The 21,520-nt window shown below is 39.8% G+C and overlaps 1 protein-coding gene across 12 annotated transcripts in view; it reads right to left on the bottom strand.

Annotated features, from left to right (window-relative positions):
* Trappc9 (trafficking protein particle complex subunit 9) overlaps nt 1–21,520 on the bottom strand; it is a 737,148-nt gene that overhangs the window by 615,868 nt on the left and 99,760 nt on the right. For all 12 annotated transcript variants that reach the window (XM_087187236.1, XM_087187240.1, XM_004837901.4 and 9 more), the window contains one exon: nt 8,712–8,855. In XM_087187236.1, coding sequence (XP_087043362.1) covers nt 8,712–8,855 — 144 coding nt within the window. The remainder of the gene's footprint in view (nt 1–8,711; nt 8,856–21,520) is intronic.

Genomic DNA, 21,520 nt, shown 5'->3' with positions numbered 1-21,520 from the left:
CCTGCATGTGCCTCAGAGTAGGAACAAAGTACAACTGGTACAGCCTTCAACTCATTCCCCATATTTGTCATCCATCAGTCCATATTATAGGAAACTCAATTATTACATCATGTTATTTTACCCCCCTACTTAGATACCAAAATGTAGTAAAATAAAGAACTCTTATTTTCAATTCTACTTTACAATCTACTTAAGCTAAAAAATAAATAAAGGACATACATATATTAAAATACCTAAGATGTTAAGAGATGATGAGAAAAATACATCACATTCACAAAATTGCTCTAAGTGTAAGGAGTATGGGGACTCCTGTGGTCCTCATCTACAGCTCTGGATGTGGCTTTACTGTCAAGAGCTCAGTTTCAGCTACCTTAAATCTGCCAGGCAGCCTTGCCATCTCTCTTTTCACTAAATCTGTGACTAAAGGGATATGACTTTTCATACATATCAGCTTAAAAACCTTGAGAAATCTCAGTAGATCACATGTCATGAATTTGACTTGGGCAATACTGCCACTTACAGAGACAAGGCCATCAAAGGGTGCAGAAATTCCTCTATGGGTGACAACAGCAACAGTAGTGATTTTTGGCCACTGATGACAAGCCTTTTAGAGATTCCAATGAGAACAAACAGCTGGCTGCAGCATAATGTCATAGGTTCACCACCACTGTTCTAGGCATTTTATTTACCAACTAGACAAATAATGATGAAGGGGCAGAGAGGCTGCTTTTCAGAAATAGAAAAGACCTAGAAGAGGCCTCAATTTAAAATACCTCACCAATACTTTCTCCTTATCAAAGCCTGTTTCTCAAACCTGGTGTTCACCTCCAGAGTCCTTATGAAGTGCAGACTCTCAGGTTCTGGGCCAGAGAGGCTGACTCGATAGGTCAAAAGTGAACCCTAGAACTGGCTCCTTAAATTCTAAAAATTTTCTTTCAAAATGTAAGTACTGCACCTGAAGACTAAGTCTTCTTTGAACAAATTAATGGTATCCATACCTAACTACATATCTGGGAGAAATGGGAAGGAATGGGGAAGGCAGCTTTAGCCCAGTTTCCCAAGTGTAAAACAGAGAGAAAGGAATGATACAGTCATAACTGTCCTTAATTCTCACAAACACCCTGCTGTGGGCTGAATGTGACTCTTCCCTCGAAAGTCACGGGTTGAACCCTAACCTGCCATGGGAGCAACTTAGGAGGTGGGACCCTTAAAGGTAACTAGGTTATAAGAGCAAAGCCTTTATGAATGGAATTAGTGCTCTTGTAGAAGAGGCTCAAGGGAGCCTGTTGGTCCCTTTTGTAATCCTGGAGGCCAGTGGAGGAGCTGAAGACCCAGGAGAGGTTGGTACACCATTAGGCGAGAGGAAAAAAGGTATACCCTACAGGGCCTCAAAGATACTGGGAGTGTTTGGATCACAAAAGCAGTGACAATCCCACAATCAAACTCAGATATCTCTACCTCAAAATCAATACTCTAAGATAAAAGACATGACAGTAACAAATGTCAATCTAGCATTTTACCTAAGGAACCAAAATATCTCAAACTCCTTTAGTACCTTGTCTTTGGGAGGCTTAGGGGTGAGAGTAGAAGGCAGCAAACCTTGGCTTCTCCATGGAGCCTTGCTTACCAGTCCAAAGTAACCCACACCATTCTTTCTGGTCCATCCCCAGACTCCTATGCCTCCTCTCCTTCCCTCACTCTCTCCTCTTCTTCATTCATTCCTTCCTTCCTGAGAAGAGAGAGATGATCAACACCTTCCATGCTGTCTACCTCCAGGACAAGTCTCCACTCTTCTGCCTAATAGGAAGGGCTGGCATTACACTGCCTGGCTTCTCTGGTCAGCTGCATCTCCTACCAGGCACCAAAGCCCACTGAGCCATAGGCACATGAGTTCTGCAGTACACAGGCTATACCCAAGATCACCAAGAGCACTTGATACTCTTGTACATTTGCGAGCATCAGTCTGCAGTGACCACGCCCCTCTCACAAACTGCTGACATGGTCCTTACCTCCAGAAGCAGGCTCAAGGGCATATCCTGTCCCGCTTTGACATATCAGCACGGCTCCCAACTTAGGAGAGAGCTTTTCCTACTGACTAGGGCCCTCCTAGATCCCCAATGCACCCTTTCTGAGCCAAAGGATCTAGGAAACTATACTCACCTCAAACCCTACCTGCTTCACGTGTAAAACCAAGACCTTAAAAGAACTGGCAACTTTACTTATTTCTTCTTCTCTTCACAGTACTATTCATAGTCACTCAGAAAGCATCATATAATATCAGACCAATATTCCTCACCACAAGGAGTGGGTATCATTACTATTATTTAGATCAAACCCATCTAACCCTATAAATAGGGATCTGCCAAGGAGAAAACAAAACAATGAGTTGTCTCAGGAGTTTAAAAAAAAAGGAAAATATTAAATTTTTCCAGAAAGAAAAGAAAAAAATCCCTTTTCCCAGTGGAGATATAGCTCCTGCTTCCTGAATATATTTAGTATGAGATTCATACTAAAAATTAAAATCTTTACCATTGTATCCACTTGGCTAAACAGAACACCTCTCTGGATCTCTTCCTGTGGAACTGAGTCACCTTGCTGGGTGGGATCTGGAGACAGAGGGGATCTGGCAGTCTCCATTGGGAAGTTTAGTCAGGTGGGGAAGTTTAGTCAGGTCACACTCACCGGGGAGTGAAGAGAGCAGCTTCCCCCAGGTTTTCTGCCTCAGTTCCTCTGGCTCCTAAGCCAGGTATGTTGTCAGCAGAGATGCAAAGACTCTAACCTGCCTCTCCCCCACCAAAGCCCAATCATCATGAAGGCCAGGACAGGTGAGAAACTGACACGGGTTCCAGCCATCCCAAGGGCTTGCTAAACTTCTGGGACCCCAGACTGCCCTTCACATCCACACTCCCTTCACAACTACCTGCCCAATTATCTGTTGTTGGCCTTCAGGACTCAGCAGCAGATGTGGAAACAACCAACCACTCCACAGAGCCTGGGCAGCCAACCCCCATTGGTACATTAGCTTGAGTCCCTTAAAAAGTCACTTGTGTGTGTGTGTGTGTGTGTGTGTGTGTGTGTGTGCATCCCTGCGTGTGTGTGCACTATGCTCACAAACTGTTACTAGCCAAACTTTATACAGACTCTTATGAGCTGTCTTTCCAACAAGGCTTCATCCTTGGATCCTCTCTTTAGCTAAAACTGGGAGGTTTTAGCAAGAACCCTTTAAGATCAGTTTGGCCAGAAAACTTCCCAATCAGGGGAAAAGAGCTTGACATACAGAAAAGTGAGGCATATAGGACTCCAAATAGCCTTGATCAAAAAAAATCTACACATAGGTATACAATTGTTAAGATTCCAGAAACTCAACAGAAGAACAAAGTTCTACAAGCAGTCAGAGAAAAGAAACAAATCACATACAAAGGAAAGCCCATCAGAATCACAGCAGACTTCTCAACACAAACCATTAAGGCAAGAAGACCTTGGAGTGACATATTCCAAGCCCTAAAAGAAAACAGCCTCCAACCCAGATTGATGTACCCTGCAAAACTATCTTTCAAAATGGATGGAGAAATAAGATACTTTCATGACAAAGAGCACCTTAGGAACTTTGTGAATACCAAACCAGCACTCCAAAGAATTTTACACAATAGCCTAGGAACAGACATTGAGGATCACAACCCCAGGAAGCAAAGCAGAATGAACCCATCTGGCATGAAAAGAAATTAAATGTAAAGGGGGACAATCCAACAAAAAGAAAAAGTCATGGCAATGACAAGTCAATACGTTTCAGTTATAACCATTAACGTTAATGGTTGCAATTCACCAATCAAAAGAAATAGACTGGTAGAATGGGTCAAGAAGCAAAATCCAACAATATGCTGCATACAAGAAACACACTTCATTCAAAAGGAAACTCATAGACTGAAAGTTAAAGGGTGGAAAACAATACTGCATGCGACAGGAAACTGAAAAAAAGCAGGAGTAGCTATCCTCTTGGCAGATCAAGTAGATTTCAAACCAACACTAATTAAGAGAGATGAAGAAGGACACTACATCCTTGTAAAGGGAACAATCCAAGAGGAAGAGATGACGATCATAAATATCTATGCACCAAACACTAGCGCACCCAACTTTATAAAACAAATACTAACAGACATGAAAAGTCATATATGCACTAATACAATTGTAGTGGGGGACCTCAACACCCCACTGTCACAAATAGATAGATCAACTAGACTAAAAATAAGTAATGAAATACTAGAACTCAATCAAACTCTTGAACAAATGAACTTAAGATGTTTACAGAGTCTTCCACCCCACAAAATCAGAATACACATTCTTCTCAGCTGCACATGGGTCATTCTCAAAAATAGACCACATACTCACACATAGAACATGTTTAAGTAAGTACAAAGGAATTGAAGTTATCCCCTGTATATTATCAGACCATAGTGACATGAAATTGGAGATCCATAGCAAAAGAAACTCAAAAACTTTCATAAACACGTGGAAATTGAACAACACACTTCTGAATAACCAATGGGTCACAGAGGAAATTAAACAAGAAATCAGACAGTTGCTTCAATTAAATCACAATACAACATATCGGAATCTATGGGACACAATGAAAGCAGTCTTACGAGGGAAATTCATAGCAGTGAATATGCATATTAGGAAAACAGAACGAGCCCAATTAAACAACCTGATGCTGAACCTCAAGCTTCTAGAAAAAGAAGAGCAGGACAACCCCAAAGCTCATACGAGGGAAGAAATCATAAAGATCAGAGGAGAAATCAATGCAATGGAGACTAAGAGAACGATACAAAAAAATCAATGAAGCCAAGAGTTGGTTCTTTGAAAGAATCAACAAAATTGATAAACCTTTAGTCAACCTTGTCAGAAAAAGGAAAGAAAAGGCCCAAATCCATGCAATTAGGAATGAAAAGGGTGAAACTACAACAGACCCAGCAGAAATCCAGAGGATCATCAATACCTACTTCCAGAACCTATACGCCAATGAGATGGACAACACAGAAGAAATGGACAGATTCCTAGATACATATGAATTACCAAAGTTGAATGAAGAAGACCTAAAAATTCTGAACAACCCAATATCAACCAATGAAATTGAAAACATAATTAAAAACTTATCAACTAAAAAAGCCCGGGCCCTGATGGCTTCACTGCTGAATTCTACAAGACATTTAGAGAGGAACTGCTGCCGCTACTGTTTAAACTCTTCAATGAAATTGAAAGGGAAGCAATACTCCCAAATTCATTCCTGGAAGCAAGCACCACCCTGATCCCCAAAGCAGAGAAAGACCCAACCAAAAAGGAGAACTATAGGCCAATCTCACTAATGAACAGAGATGCAAAAATCCTTAATAAGATACTGGCAAATAGAATGCAGAAGATCATCAAGAAGATCATACACCCTGATCAAGTGGGATTCATCCCAGGGATGCAGGGATGGTTCAACATATGCAAATCAATCAATGTAATACACTATATCAATAGAGCCAAGGACAAAAACCATATGATTATCTCCATAGGCGCAGAAAAAGCATTTGACAAAATCCAACATGCATTTGTGATAAAAACCCTACAAAAAAATGGAATAGATGGTCTCTACCTCAAACTGATAGAAGCCATCTATGAAAAACCAATAGCCAATATCATACTAAATGGTCAAAAACTGAAATCCTTCACACTAAAATCAGGAACAAGACAAGGATGTCCACTGTCACCACTCTTGTTCAATATAGTTCTGGAAACATTAGCCATGGCAATTAGACAAGAGAAAGAAATAAAGGGAATAAAGATAGGAAATGAAGAAGTCAAATTGTCATTATTTGCAGATGACATGAGACTCTATATAGAAGACCCCAAGAACTCCACCAAAAGTCTTCTAGACTTAATAACCAAATTCAGTCAAGTAGCTGGTTACAAGGTCAACACACAAAAATTAATAGCTTTCCTCTACACCAATGACAGACTCACTGAGAGAGAAATAGGACAAATAATTCCTTTCACAATAGCATCCAAAAAACTGAAATACCTAGGAATCAACCTAACAAAAGAAATCAAAGACCTCTTCTCTGAAAACTATACTACTCTGAAAAGAGAGATTGAAGATGATATCAGAAAATGGACAGACATCCCCTGCTCCTGGGTAGGAAGGATTAATATAGTGAAAATGGCCATACTTCCAAAACTGCTATATAGATTTAATGCAATTCCAATTGAGATCCCAGCAGCAGACTTCATGGACCTTGAGAAAAAAATCCAAAAATTCATTTGGAACAAGAAGACACCCAGAATAGCAAAAGCAATTCTAGGTAACAGAGACATGGCAGGGGGTATCACAATCCCCAATCTGCAACTATACTACAAAGCTACTGTGATAAAAACAGCATGGTACTGGCAAAGAAACAGACTTGAGGACCAGTGGAACAGATTAGAAGATGCAGAAACAATGCCAGACACACTCAGCCATCTCATCTTCGACAAAGGAGCCAAACACCCTCACTAGAGGAAAGATAGCCTCTTTAATAAATGGTGTTGGAAAAATTGGCTTTCAACTTGCCAAAGATTAAAACTAGACCTGTATCTCTCACCATGCACTAAACTAAAATCAAAATGGATTAAAGATCTAAATATTAAAATAGAAACTCTGAACCAGTTGGAACAGAGGTTAGGTAGAACCCTTGAAGACATGGGTGTAGGAAAAGATTTTATGAACAAAACCTCAGTTGCCCGTGAACTAGCACAAACAATCAACAAGTGGGATCTCTTCTTATTGAAAAGCTTCTGTACAGCAAGAGAAACTACCAGCAGTGTGAAGAGACAACCCACAATGTGGGAAAAAATCTTCACCTGCTGTTCCTCAGACAAAGATCTACTATCTCGAATCTATAAAGAACTTAAAAAGATCAGACCTCCCAAATTTAAAGACCCAATATGAAAGTGGGCATCTGAAATGAACAGACATTTCTCACACAAAGAAGTAGAAATAATAAATAAATACATGAAAAAATGTTCAACGTCACTGGTCATTCAAGAGATGCAAATGAAAACAACACTGAGATTCCACTTCACTCCAGAAAGAATGGCTGCTATCATGAAATCAACCAATAACCAATGCTGGCGGGGCTGTGGGGAAAGTGGAACCCTGCTCCACTGCTGGTGGGAGTGTAGACTGGTGCAAGCACTGTGGAAATCAGTATGGAGATACCTCAAAGAACTTGGACTGGAATTCCCATTTGACCCCACTATTCCACTGCTGGGGATCTTCCCCAAAGAATTAAAAGAATCATACCACAGTGATATATGTGCACCCATGTTCATAGCAGAGCAGTTTGTAATAGCTAAAACTTGGAAACAGCCCAAATGCCCATCCACTGGAGACTGGATAAAGAAAATGTGGTTTTTTTATAAAATGGAGTACTACTCAGCCATCAAAAATGAGAAATTAGAGACATTTATAGCTAAGTGGATGCACATTGAGGCAATACTCTTAAGTGAAATAAATAGGACACAGATGTGTAAATACTGAATAGTTTCTCTGGTGTGAGAAACTGAAAGTGTAAATAAAGACTAAATGTATAATAAGTCATGTGAAATAGGAAGAAAAGGGGCAAAGGGGAAGGAAGTGGGAGGGCTAAGGGAAAGGATAGAAGGGAATGGGATTAATATGAGAAAATGGAAAAATAGGAACAAAATCTTTGTAAATAGGGAAGACTGGAGGGGTTGAAGGGAGGGCTGGGCAAGGGTGAAAAACAAGAACCAAGAGAGACTATGTAAAGGTGCAACTTTCCAATGATGAATGTCATTATATTGTATACCTAAAATGTACCAATGATTAGAATGAATAATCCATAATGTAAAATAGGAAGAAAAGGTCCAAAGGGGTAGGGGCAGTGGGAGGGGCAGGGGAAAGGAAAGAAGGGAAAGGAAAAAATGATGAGAAATGGAAAAAATGGAAATAAAGTCTTTGTAAATAGGGAAGGGTGGAGGGCGTGAAAGGAGGGCTAGGAATGGGGAAAAAATAAGAACCAAGATGCATTATATAAAGGTACAATTCCCAAAAAAATAAAACAATAAAATAAAATGTGTCAAAAATTACAGGAGCCAGCTTGAAGGGCTTCTACTAACCAAATCGAGAGTGGGCAATGGATTAGAACCAAATGAAAAAATAAAGATCCCTAAGTCCATAAAATCACAAGTGGAGAAGGAAAAAATGGAAATAAAGCTTTTGTACCTAGGGAGAGGAGGGGGAATGGGGGGTGGGATAAAATAAAAATTTATTTTTAAAAAAAATACAAGTGGAGGGCGGGGGATTTAGCTCAGTGCTGCCGCCGCCTGCCTCGCAAGCGCAAGGTCCCGAGTTCAATCCCCGGTACCAAAAAAAAAAAAAAAACACAAGTGGAAGAAAGAAAAGAATGAAGGAGGGAGAGAAGGCAGAGGAAGGGAGAGAAAGCTCCTCTATATTAAAATGCTAACTAGTAAATAAATGTATAACGAAAGATGGAGTTAGAAAATCACCATTTTACAGACATCAAAGTAATAACCAACTCAAGTAGAATTCTTCACTGAATATCAGAACTACTAACAGGTAAATGTGACAGGGAACAAGAGATTGACATAGAACAACATCTAGAGCACCCTCGTTCCTGTGTCCTTGAAAAAGACCAAAGTCTGAACGCACTTACCCTGATCCGAAAGGAAGTCCAGCATGGTCTGCAGCAGGAAGGACAGGTGCCTCACAGACAGGGCAGGGTTCCCCATTCTTCGGGAGGCGTAAACCAGCTCATGGAGCAGGCGCATCTGGACAGCAGCCCAACCTCTGTGCGTGCCTGTGGCAAAAGTCACAAAGACCATGAAGAAAATACATTTTGTGATTTACAGACAAAACCCTCAGCTTTCAAACTCCAGGGCCACAAAAAGTATTTGCTCTATGTTTACTGATCCTGGAAAAGAACTCCATAGAGTGGCACGTTTTTCATACATTGTAAATGTCTTATACTCTCTTTTCTGCAAAGATATAATTTCAAAAATATTCCACTGAAGTAATTCTAATAATCTTAGAATGAAAGATCAATTTCAATGGCATGCACTTGCGCTCCAGACACACATTTTCTCAAGAAAATACTGACATGTGATGAGCTTTCATTATAGATAACCAAAGATATTTAATTAAAAAGAACAATATGCCTCTAAAACCTAAGAAAATGCAGAAAAGTGGATAAACTATATAAAGAGATTATCAAGGAACTTTTATGGTTGCTCCCTTCCAAAGAGGCTAACATGTTTGAAATTAAAGGTTGGAAATGTGGCCAATTGAAAAGTGTCTCCTTCAGATCACAGAAGTTTAGTGTTACCTATTCCATTTCCCTTCTGGCAACAATTGCTAATCTAAATATCTTCCGTCCTAAAACCCTGCATGAGGAAAATGTGGCGACAGGAATCCACAGCGTTAGGAGTCTGCGGGGAAATGAGTTCAGACACAAGTCTCAGACATAGGAAGTCTGATTCAAAGACATCCCTGCTTCGTGGTTTCCTTCAGCTACCCAGAGTCCCTCTGTCTGGTGGATGCTCAACAGTGAGCCCTTGGGACCTCCACTGCAGCAGTCCCCACGCTGGGCAGGTGGGCATAGTCACCTTTGGAGACTAAGATACGGCTGAAGCTAGGCATGATGGAAGACACAGTACATGGGAAGCTGAGGCAGGAGTCTTGCTATGAGTTTGAGAATACCATAGGCTACACAGTCAATTCAAGGCCAGCCTGAACTACAAAGCAATACCCTGTCTCCAAAAAAAAAAAAAAAAAAGATACAGCCACTCCACACCCTCTGCACCACAATATTCTGATTTCAGCTCATCTGGAGAAAAGTCAGGAAATCTGAGTTCTCAACACCCCCACACCATGACACTACAATCAACCAGATTGGCAATTCATTGTTCCTGTTAATCTGAAACTCAGCTCATGAAAAAATATATCCAGATGCATCCAGGCAGGCTCGCAGAAAACTATGCTCACTGAAGGTTGGCAAGAGCTGCAACAGTCAGTCAGTCAGTCAAGGATCTACTGAAGAACCAAGCACAAGGCAGGAGAGTGAGTGAGAACAAAGGACCTGTCACGTGGGATTCAGATTCTTTTGGGAGCCAGGAAGTAAGCCCTTGGGAAGTATGCACGCCTGGAAAACCTGTGAGGACACAACCATGGTAATACTGGCAACAGCAGGTGGGGATGAATGTCAACAGTAGCTGGGGTAGGTCAGTGAGGGGGTGGTTTGTGAGGTGTAGTCTCCACATAACACTGTGAAGTGGAAATAAACAACAGTAGGACATGTCACAAAGCTGTGACGCCCAAAAGCAGTAACTCGTTTAAAGTGCTTTAACAATTTATCATAAATTCTCAATAAATGCTAGTTGATATGCTAATAATATTATGATTCAATGAATATAATGTGGTTAACTCACAATGTCAACCTCTGACTCTAGCTGTGAAATGATTAATGATCCAATCTGTTTTCTTGTTTCATCAAGGATGAATCTTCCATTTATCAGAGCTCTACTGATGTATTTATTGGGCAAAATTACCTGTTTGTCAGAATCCCTATCCAGGTTATTAGTTCTTGCATCTGAAGACTATATGTGTTATCTACTGTTATATCCCCAGACAGAGCCTAGCATGGAACTAGAGACTCGATCAACATTAACTGATGAGCGAAGAGAATAAGAAAGGAGGCTGCTCTGCCACCAGCATGCAGGGAACATTCTTGTTCCCTAACCCTGGCTGTTTGCCTACCATCTTATGGACTCAACTCAAAGGGTTTGTCCACTCATGATCCCTACTGCCCTCTTCCCCTCCACCCTCCCCTACAGAGCTGACCACTCTTGTCTCTATCTGCAGTCATCACGCACAAATCCGGCCCATGATAGGCACAGAGAGGCACCTATAAGTGCATGCATTTGTTTCTTTCATCAGTCCTTCATTCCTTTGGAGCCAGGAGTGTACTCTCTTCATCCAAGGTTCCTTAATGCTTAGTGGGAGGCAAGATGCACAGTTGCCACTTAACAAGCATATGGGTCAAGATGAAAGCCTGATGGAAGAAAATTCTCCTGTTTTTAGACACACGCACTCAAGTATGTGAGGCTGAGACAATGTGGCTTCTGGGATTTGCTACAAAATACTTCATCAAAGAGTGAATGAAGATAAAGGAAGGGTAAAAATATAGCCAATATGGTAAAATCTTGGTTACACTTTATTCTGGTGGATGGGCTCATTGTGCTCTTCTCCAATTTTTGTATATCTAGAATATTTCACAATAATTGAGATTCTTGGGGCTGACCAAACATGCACAGATGTCCCCATATAATACCCCAGGGTGCAGTTCCTCTTCCAGAAACCTCCTGGGATACAAAATGGAGGCACACTCCATGGAGCAAGTGGGAGGAAAGTGAGGCACATCTCCACAGCATTCCATGTGGTCCAAAGAAACTAGCACCAAATGCCAAAATGAAAGAAGGGATTTAAAGAAGGATTAAGAAATCAATGTCATAACTAACCTAGCCATGTCTTCAAAAAGACCCAATTTTAGCTAATCTCAATGCTGTCATACCAGGAAGATTTTCTCACATAGAAATTGGACAAATATCACTTTGTTGATTTTTTTAAATAGATAATGATTCAGTTCTTACCACAGGTGATTATGAGTAAGTCAGAGGATAAATTTTCTCAACAGTAAATACTGTGCAAGTCATCATTTCTGTATGACTCAAAGTGCTCCTCCTATAAAATATGAATTTTTTTCCATAAAACAGATTTGTAGCATATGACTCAGTGATAAAATTCTCAACACTTGTAATCGAAAAAGTTCACCAATTTAGGGGTTTATTATATACATCAACTACTGCCATTTAGCAAATCCACTTGTCATACCAGTCTCTTTCATTAAAGTTTCTAGGGGAGATTTAATCTTTTCTTCAGGTATAGGCTAAGCAAAAGGCACAATTGAAAATCTTCGCACAGAACAACACAAATAAGATTAGAATGATACTATGCAGTCCTGTAAACCAGCAAACACACAGAGAACACATCTGTTCCTACCTCAGCCCACTATACAACCAGCTAGTGAAAAAGTTCATTTCAAAAAAGAGACCAAATACATTCAGGACCTGAAATACCAACAATCCAACTTTTATTCAAGGGTACAGGATTTTAGTAGATTTCCATTTAATTCTTTGAAAATGGTCCAGGGCAATATTGGAGATGGGGTTTGAAATGATTTTTATTTTTACTTAAAAATACAGGCAGCTTTCGCCACCTGCTGTGCAAGCGCAAGGACCCGAGTTCGATCCCCAGTACCAAAAAAAAATACAGGCAGCTGACATTTACCATTTTTACTTTATTTGATCTCACTCTCTCACTCTCTTTCCCTGGCATCTTTCATGAAAATGATGATGAATGTCCCTCCTGAAACAGAACTTCAGAGAAAGTACCAAATTCCTTGGAGGCATACTACTTGTTTTATTTTTCAAAAGGAGTATGTTTCATTCAAAAGACTTACAAATTAAGACCAAGAAACACAATCCACTCAGTAAATGGCTATCGCAGTGCTATGGTGGCTGCTTACAGAGAGTAGCCCCACATGATCGGTATGCACTCAGACATCTCCAGGGCCAGCTAGGCACAGTGGCCAAAGGGCCTCCACTCTCACAGGGCTGACAGGTAACTGAGCAAAGTGGTGCTAAGTGATCACTCCAAATGTTTTTTTTTGGGGGGGGGGCGGTACCAGAGATCGAACTCGGGTCCTTGTGCTTGTGAGGCAGGCAGCGGAACCACTGAGCTAAATCCCCTGCCCACTCCAAATGTTTTTAAAGGTACAAGTTAAGAAAAGTGCTAAGAGGAAGAACAACAGGATTGAATTAAAGAGAGAAATAAAAGGATTCCATTTAGGTAGAAGGGACCCTAGGGGACCGCTCTGAAGAAAGATAATTTGAAATAGGAAGAAAAGGTCCAAAAGGCTAGGGGAAATGGGAGGGGAAGGGGAAAGGAAAGAAGGGAAAGGAAACATTATGAGAAAAGAACAAAATGGAACATCTGCAGATGCCGCAGCGGGGTCCCCAGTCGCAGGGAACCCGCCCCATCCAGCCCAAGCCCCAACAGTGATCCACTGGAACCCTAACCCTACGCCCGCTCCTCTGGCCTCTTGGCTATACTGCCACATTGTTCCACACTACAAAGACACAGAGGACACTGGACCACCAGACCACTATACTGGGTAAGTTGAAGTGATCATCACTTCCCATCGGAACCAGGACTATCTTCAGGGAAAGGGCAGCTGGAACCTGCAGTACAACCCTGCAGTACAACCCTGCAGAGTTCAACCCTACAGGAGAACAGGGAGCTCAACTTGGGACTTGCAGCCAGAAATCTGCCTGAATCTCACGGGACTGTGACTGGCTGGCTGAGACTCATTGACTTCTATCTGCACACTGCTACCCACATTGTCTATTGTGACAGCAGAGACATACCCTGAAGGAGGCCCTTCATTTTCATTTTTATTTTTTATTTCCAGAATTAGTATAATTGGTTTGGGTTTTTTTCTCCTCTTATCTTTAATTTTTTTTTCCTACTCTTTGCAAATTTTTGTTTTTCTCTCCTTTTTTTTTTCTTCTTTCTTTCCTCTTTCCTTTCTCACTTTTTTACACTCACACTCTTACTCTTCCACATTGTTCATCTTCCCTTTTTGTTCCTGTTTTGGTCTTCATTCAGATTTCTTTTTTTTTTTTTTGGTACCAGGGATCGAACTCAGGTCCTTGTGCTTGCGAGGCAGGCGACGGAACCACTGAGCTAAATCCCCAGCCCCTCAGATTTCTTCTTTATTTTTCTATTATTCTCTTTTTCCTTCTCTCGCCTGTGTCCTCTGGTCCCACTGCTACCCTTCCCCTATCCATTCACTTATCTATCCCTCCCTCCCCAACTCCTTCAAACTCCCCACCCTGAAGGGTAAAGTTGTTATACTGAAGAATTTATTCACCATAAACATATGTTGGGTTGGTCCTCGACTTTGATTTAATTCACACAGTTAAAGGTGATAGATTAATAACTACCACAAAATGTCATTTTCTAAGATGTACTTGATTCTATGGTGTTGGTGACTGTATCACTTGGGCTAAGGTGTTGATATTGATCTAGTCAGTGATCCTTCCTGGTATAATGAAAATGAGATAGCCTCAGGGTCATTAGAGACTCAGAACTTAAAGACCAGCTATATCTGGAAGACACCTCTGAGAAGCAATCATTCCATAAGGGCTCTAATTAGAAGCAACAAAGATACTTACAATAAGCAATTTCAAAGTATCAACCCAGGAATTAAACCAAGGACAGTACCAAAAACAAAAATGAGAAGACATTTAAGCAAGGCACAAACTCAGACTTCCACCCCACCAAGGGTAAACCCCAGGGGAAATGAGGTGGAAAAGTCTGATAATCAACCACCTGGACACCCTTAACTGATAGCACAGGAAGTAACAAAACAGATGAATGAGGCTCTAGAAAAATTCAAAGCAGAAATAATCTCCCAGATACCTACAGAGATGGTGAGCAGAGTGTAAGACATGATTAGAGGCTCTAGAACAGAAAGATAAAAAAAAATAGATGAGCTCAGAAACACACTGGAAGCCATGAATGCCCAGCATGAGAAAGAAATGGAAAACATGATCACCCAACATAAGAAAGAAATGGAATCCATGAAACAGATTCAAACAGATATTCAGGAAATTAAAAACTCCATTGAAAGTAACTGCAGCAGATTAAGGGAATCTGAAGACAGAATATCAGATATAGAAGACAGGATCACAATTAAAGACCATGAAAGCAGAGATTTCTTAAAAATATTAAGGGACCATGAGAAATCAATCCAGTAGCTGCTAGACGATGCAAAGAAGAATAACATAAGACTAATCGGAGTCCATGAAAAAACAGGAGAAAGTACAACTGACATAAAAAAACTGTTCACAGAAATAAGAGTAGAAAACTTCCAAGACAGAGGTGGAGAATTGGACATACAGATAAGTGAGGCATATAGAACTCCAACTAGCCATCATCAAAAAAAAATTTACATCTAGACATATAATAGTCAAGATCCCAGAAACCCAACAGAAGAACAAAATCCTACAAGCAGTTAGAGAAAAGAAACAAATCACCTAAAAAGGAAAGCCATTAGAATCACAGCAGACTTCTCAACACAAACGCTCAAGTCAAGGAGAGCCTAGAGTGAAGTATTTCAAGCCCCAAAAGAAAATAACTTCCAACCTAGACTGTTGTATCCTGCAAAATTATCTTTCAGAATTGATGGGGAAATTAGATACTTCCACAACAAAGAACACCTGAGAAATTTCATGAACACCAAACCAGCACTACAAGCAATTCTAAACAATATCCTAGAAAAAAGCAATGAAGGTCACAACTCCATGAGGCCCAACAGAGGGAAGTCACCAGGCAAGGTAAGAAACCAAAAGGAAAGGGAGAAAAATAAATAAAAGAGCCAACAAAAGTAAAACATCATAACAAGGATGAATCAATATCAATTATAACCCTCAATGTTAATGGCCTCAATTCATCAATCAAAAGAAATAGACTGACAGAATGAATTAAAAAGGAAAATGCAAAAATATGCTGTATACAAGAAACACACCTAACTCAAAAAGAAACTCATAGACTGAAAGTAAAAGGATGGAAAACAGTTCTCCATGCAACAGGAACCCAGAAAAAAACAGGGGTAGCAATCTTATTTGCAGACAAAGTAGATTTCAAACCAAAACAAATTAAGAGAGACAAAGATGATCACTACATCCTTGTGAAGGGAACAATCCAAGAGGAAGAGATGACAATCCTAAATATATGTGCACCAAATACAAATGCCCCCAACTATACAAAACAAATATTAATGAACATGAAAAACCAAATAAGCACTAACACAATTATAGTGGGGGACCTCAATACCCCACTATCAAAAATAGACAGATCGTCTAGACAAAAAGTTAAGGAAATTCTAGAACTGAACCAAGCTATTGAACAAATGGACTTAATAGATGTTTACAGAGTGTCCCACCCCACAAAATCAGAATACACATTCTTTTGAGCTGCACATGGGTCATTCTCAAGAATAGACCACATGCTAGATCATAGGACATGTCTAAGTAAATGTAAAAGAACTGAAGTTACCCCATGTATATTATCAGACCATAGTGCAATAAAATTGGAGATCAATAACATAAGAAACCACAAAACCCCAACAAACACATGGAAACTAAATAACACCCTCTTGAACAACCAATGGGTGACAGAGAAAATTAAAGAAGAAATTAAACAGTTTCTACAAGTAAATGATAATGCCAGTACAACATACAGGAATCTATGGGACACAATGAAAGCAGTTCTACATGGGAAATTCATAGCAGTGAATGCCCATATTAGGAAAACAGAGAAAACTCAGATAAATAACCTAATGAAGAACCTCAAACTCCTAGAAAATGAAAAGCATAACAAACCCAAAGCTTGTACAAGAGAGGAAATTATAAAGATCAGAGCAGAAATCAATGCAATGGAGACTAAGAGAACAATACAAAAAATCAATGAATCAAAGAGTTGGTTTTTCAAAAGAATAAATAAAATCAATAAAGCTTTAGCCAACCTTATCAAAAAAAGGAAAGAAAAGGCACAAATTCATGAAATCAAGAATAAAAAAGGTGGAGTCACAACAGATCCAGCAGAAATCCAGAGGATCATCAATACCTACTTTGAGAACCTCTACTCCAATGAAATGGAAAACACAGAAGAAATGGACAGATCCCTAGATACATACGAATTGCCAAGGTTAAATGAAGAAGATATAGAAATTCTAAACACCCCAATTACAATGAGTGAAATCGAAAATGTAATAAAAAATTTACCAACAAAGAAAAGCCCAGGTCCTGATGGCTTCACTGCTGAATTCTACAAGACATTTAAAGAACTACTGCCATTACTCTTTAAACTCATCAAGGAAATTGAAAGGGAAGAAAGGCTTCCAAATTCATTCCTGGAAGCAAGTGTTACTCTGATTCCAAAACCAGGGAAAGACCCAATCTAAAAAGAGAACTACAGGCCAATCTCCCTAATGAACATAGAGGCAAAAATCCTCAACAAGATACTGGCAAACAGAATACAGAGGGTCATCAAGAAAATCATATGCCCTGACCAAGTTGGATTTATCCCAGGGATGCAAGGATGGTTCAACATTCGTAAATCAATAAATGTAATACACTATTTTTTTTTTGGTTCCAGGGATCGAACTCGGGTCCTTGTGCTGTAATACACTATATTAACAGAGTCAAGGACAAAAACCATATGATAATCTCAATAGATGCAGAAAAGCCATTTGACCAAATACAACACCCATTCATGATAAAAATCCCTACAGAAAATGGGAACAGAAGGTCTTTACCTCAACCTGATTAAGGCTATCTATGAAAAACCAACAGCCAACATCATACTAAATGGTCAAAAACTGAAAACTTTCATGCTAAAATCAGGAACAAGACAAGGATGCCCACTATCACCACTCCTCTTCAATATAGTTCTGGAAACATTAGCCACAGCAATTATAAAAGAGAAAGAAATAAAAGGAATAAAGATAGGAAAAGAAGAAGTTAAACTGTCATTATTTGCTGATGATGTGATACTTTACATAGAAGATCCAAAAAACTCCACCAGAAGACTTCTAGACTTAATTGACAGATTCAGTAGAGTAGCTGGATACAAGGTCAATGCTCAAAAAACAATAGCCTTCTTATACGCAAATAACAGACTCACTGAGAGAGAAATTAGGGAAATAATTGCTTTTACAATAGCATCCAAAAAAATGAAATATCTAGGAATCAATATAACAAAGGAAGTAAAAGACCTCTACACTGAAAACTACAAAACTCTGAAAAAAGAGATCGAAGAGGATACAAGAAAATGGAAAGACATCCCTTGCTCCTGGGTAGGAAGAACCAATATAGTCAAAATGGCCATACTTCCAAAACTACTACATAGATTCAATGCAATGCTAATGGAAATTCCAACAATATACTTCACAGAACTAGAGAAAACAATCCAAAAATTTATTGGGAAGCAGAGGAAACCTAGAATAGCTAAAGCAATTGTATGCAACAGAGACATGGCTGGGGGTATCACAATCCCCAACTTGAAACTATACTACAAAGCTACTGTGATAAAAACAGCATGGTACTGGCAAAGAAACAGACCCAAAGATCAGTGGAATAGATTAGAAGATGCAGAAACAACTCCAGACATACTCAGCCACCTCATCTTTGACAAAGGAGCCAACCACCCTCATTGGAGGAAAGATAGCCTATTTAATAAATGGTGTTGGAAAACCTGCATTTCAACCTGCCAAAGATTGAAACTAGACCCATACCTATTACCATGCACTAAACTAAGATCAAAGTCGATTAAAGATCTAAATATTAAGACAGAAACACTAAACTTGCTAGAAGATAAGTTAGGTAGAACTCTTGAAGACATTGGCATAAGCAAAGACTTTATGAACAAAACCTCAGTAACATGGGAACTAGCATAAAGAATCAACAACTGGGATCTCATCTTATTAAAAAGCTTCTGCACTGCAAAAGAAACCACCAACAGAGCTAACAGACAATCTACAATGTGGGAAAAAATATTTACCAGCTGTACCTCAGACAAAGGACTACTATCTAGAATATATAAAGAACTGAAAAAATCAGGACCCTCAAATTCAAAGACCCAGTTCAAAAATGGGCATCTGAAATGAACAGACATTTCAAAGAACAAGAAGTAAAAGAAGCAAATAAATATATGAAAAAATGTTCAACATCACTGGTCATTCGAGAGATGCAGATGAAAACAACACTAAGATTCCACCTCAACCCAAAAAGAATGGCTGCCATCAAGAAATCAACCAATAACAAATGCTGGTAGGGCTGTGGGGAAAGAGGAACACTGCTCCACTGCTGGTGGGAGTGCAGGCTGATGCAACCACTGTGGCAATCAGTATGGAGATACCTCAAAGAAGTAGGACTAGAGGTCCCATTTGACCCAGCTATTCCCCTGCTGGGTATCTTCCCCAAAGAATTAAAAGAATCATACCACAGCGATATATGTGCACCCATGTTTATAGCAGCACAGTTTGTAATAGCTAAAGCTTGGAAGCAGCCCAATTCCCCATCAACTGGAAACTGGATAAAGAAGATGTGATTTTTATATTAAATGGAGTACTACTCAGCCATAAAGAATGAAAAACTAGAGTCATTTATAGCTAAGTGGATGTATATTGAGGCCATACTCTTAAGTGCAATAAATAAGACACATATGTGTGAATACCGACTAGTTTCTGTAGTGTGAGAAACTTGGAGTGTAAATAAGAGTTAAATTGATTAAGATGAATAACTGATAATTTGAAATAGGAAAAAAGGTCCAAAGATGTAGGGGTGAATGGAGGGGAAGGAGAAAGGAAAGAAGGGAAAGGAAAAATTATGAGATAGAAAAAAAATGGAAATGATGTCTATGTAAATAGGGAAGGGTGGAGGGGGTGAAGGGCGCACAGGTAATGGGGAAAAAATAAGAATCAAGATACATCATGTACAGGTACAAACACCCAATGATAAATGTAAAAGTACTGTATACCTAAAATGTACCAATAAAAGAACTTAAGGAAAAAAAAAAAAAAGAAACAAAGCACTCAGCTGGGACATGAAGACGATGGGGAGCTGAACAGGTGAGAAAGCACATTGCTGGAAGAAGGAAGCACCACCAGGAGACCTCAGGCCCACTAGGATGGAAAGGATGGGCAGGATAGATAACCCACTACCTCCAACTATAACTTGCATAAAGCCCAGGGGGCCTGCTGTACCCTGAGGCAAGCCTGTAGTTATATTCAGAGAACACAGAAAAAGTAACTGAAAAGCAATTTCTATCTTTCCTGACATCTCTCAGAAGCACACCAAATGGGGATTCCAATCACAGGGCACATAGAAACCGCTTAAAACACATTTTCCCATTTCTCTATAAAGTGACAGTGTGATCGCTCTAAAAGCTCTCTTCTCTCTTCCCAAACACTATCCCCAACCCCATCAAATTTCTCTGGAATACAGCAAAAATGAATTTGGACGCTCAACCCTCCCCTTCTCAAATTTTGAGATCTCTTCTCTTCTTTTCCACCAGTAACTCAGTATTTCAATGAAATCCAGAAGCTTCTAGGGCTTGTCCAGTGATTTCTATTTCTTTTTTTCTTCTTTTTTCTTTTCAAGACAGGGTCTCACTACATAGTTCAGGCTGGCCTCAAACTCACAGCCATCCTCCTGCCTCAGTCTCTCAAATCCTGGTATTACCCTGAGTTCCTTTTTTAATTTTTATTTTCGGACAAGGTCTTACCCAGCCACTGAGTTACCCTGGCCAGGCTTGTGATCCTCCTGCCTCAGCCTCTGGGATTACAGGTGAAATGCACCACCATGCCTGGCTTCAGTGCATTTTCTTTTATGTCTTTACACTGGCCCCTAGGACTCTAGAAAGAGCACATGATTTGGATCTGAAGCCCTCACCTGGCAGCAATGGCAGCAAATATGCAAGCATCATCCTAAGCTCCTCATAGGAACTAATCCAATGCTGTAACAACCTCCCCTCCAAATAAACCAGCATCCCATTGCACTGATGCAGGACACCAAGTGACTTGGCTGAGGTCACACAGCCAAGCAAGAACAGTATCTGAACTCAGGGGAAACACTTCACCTTGCCAACCCTCTGTCCCTTCCTGTGTCACATGGAGTTCACAATCCTACTCACTGAGCTATAAGACATGGCTATACGACAGTCCTCCCAACAGATAGGGCAATGGGCACTAGCTGAGACAATGCAGCATCCAGCAACAAAACAAAGGATCCAGACAGACCAGGGACTCCCACAAAAATAACTCAAAATGGATCACATACAGAAATGAAAAATGCGAAACTATGAAACCCCTAGAAATTAACACAGGAGAAATCTAAGTGACTCAAAAGATCCCATCCATGAAAGAATTGATAAGCTAGAGGTCATTAAAATTAAAAACTTCGGGGATTGGGCTGGGGTTTTAGCTCAGTGGTTTCGCCGCCTGCTGCGCAAGTGCAAGGACCCGAGTTCAATCCCTGGTACCAAAAAAAAAAAAAAAAAAAAACTTTGGGAATGGAGAGGAGAGCAAGGGGAAGTAAAAAGAATTAAGATGTGTTATGCATATATACCAACTCCCCACAATGAATGTAATCATTATGTACAGCAAACACAAACTAATAAACACAAATAAATAAAATTTAAATCTTTGCTCTGCAAATGACAAGACAGAGTGGGAGAAAATGTTTGCAAAAGACATATCTGATAAAAGATTGTTATTCAAATTATACAACAAATTCTTAAAACTCAAAACAATAAGAAAACAATTTAATTTTAAAATGGCCA

The sequence above is a fragment of the Heterocephalus glaber genome, unplaced genomic scaffold (genome assembly GCF_053883595.1).
Source record: "Heterocephalus glaber isolate CG9 unplaced genomic scaffold, H.glaber_assembly_v1.0 deba00000281, whole genome shotgun sequence".
Taxonomy (NCBI): Eukaryota; Metazoa; Chordata; class Mammalia; order Rodentia; family Bathyergidae; genus Heterocephalus; species Heterocephalus glaber.
The sequence above is the reverse complement of the archived record's forward strand: the minus strand, read 5'-3'. Positions and strand labels throughout refer to the sequence as shown.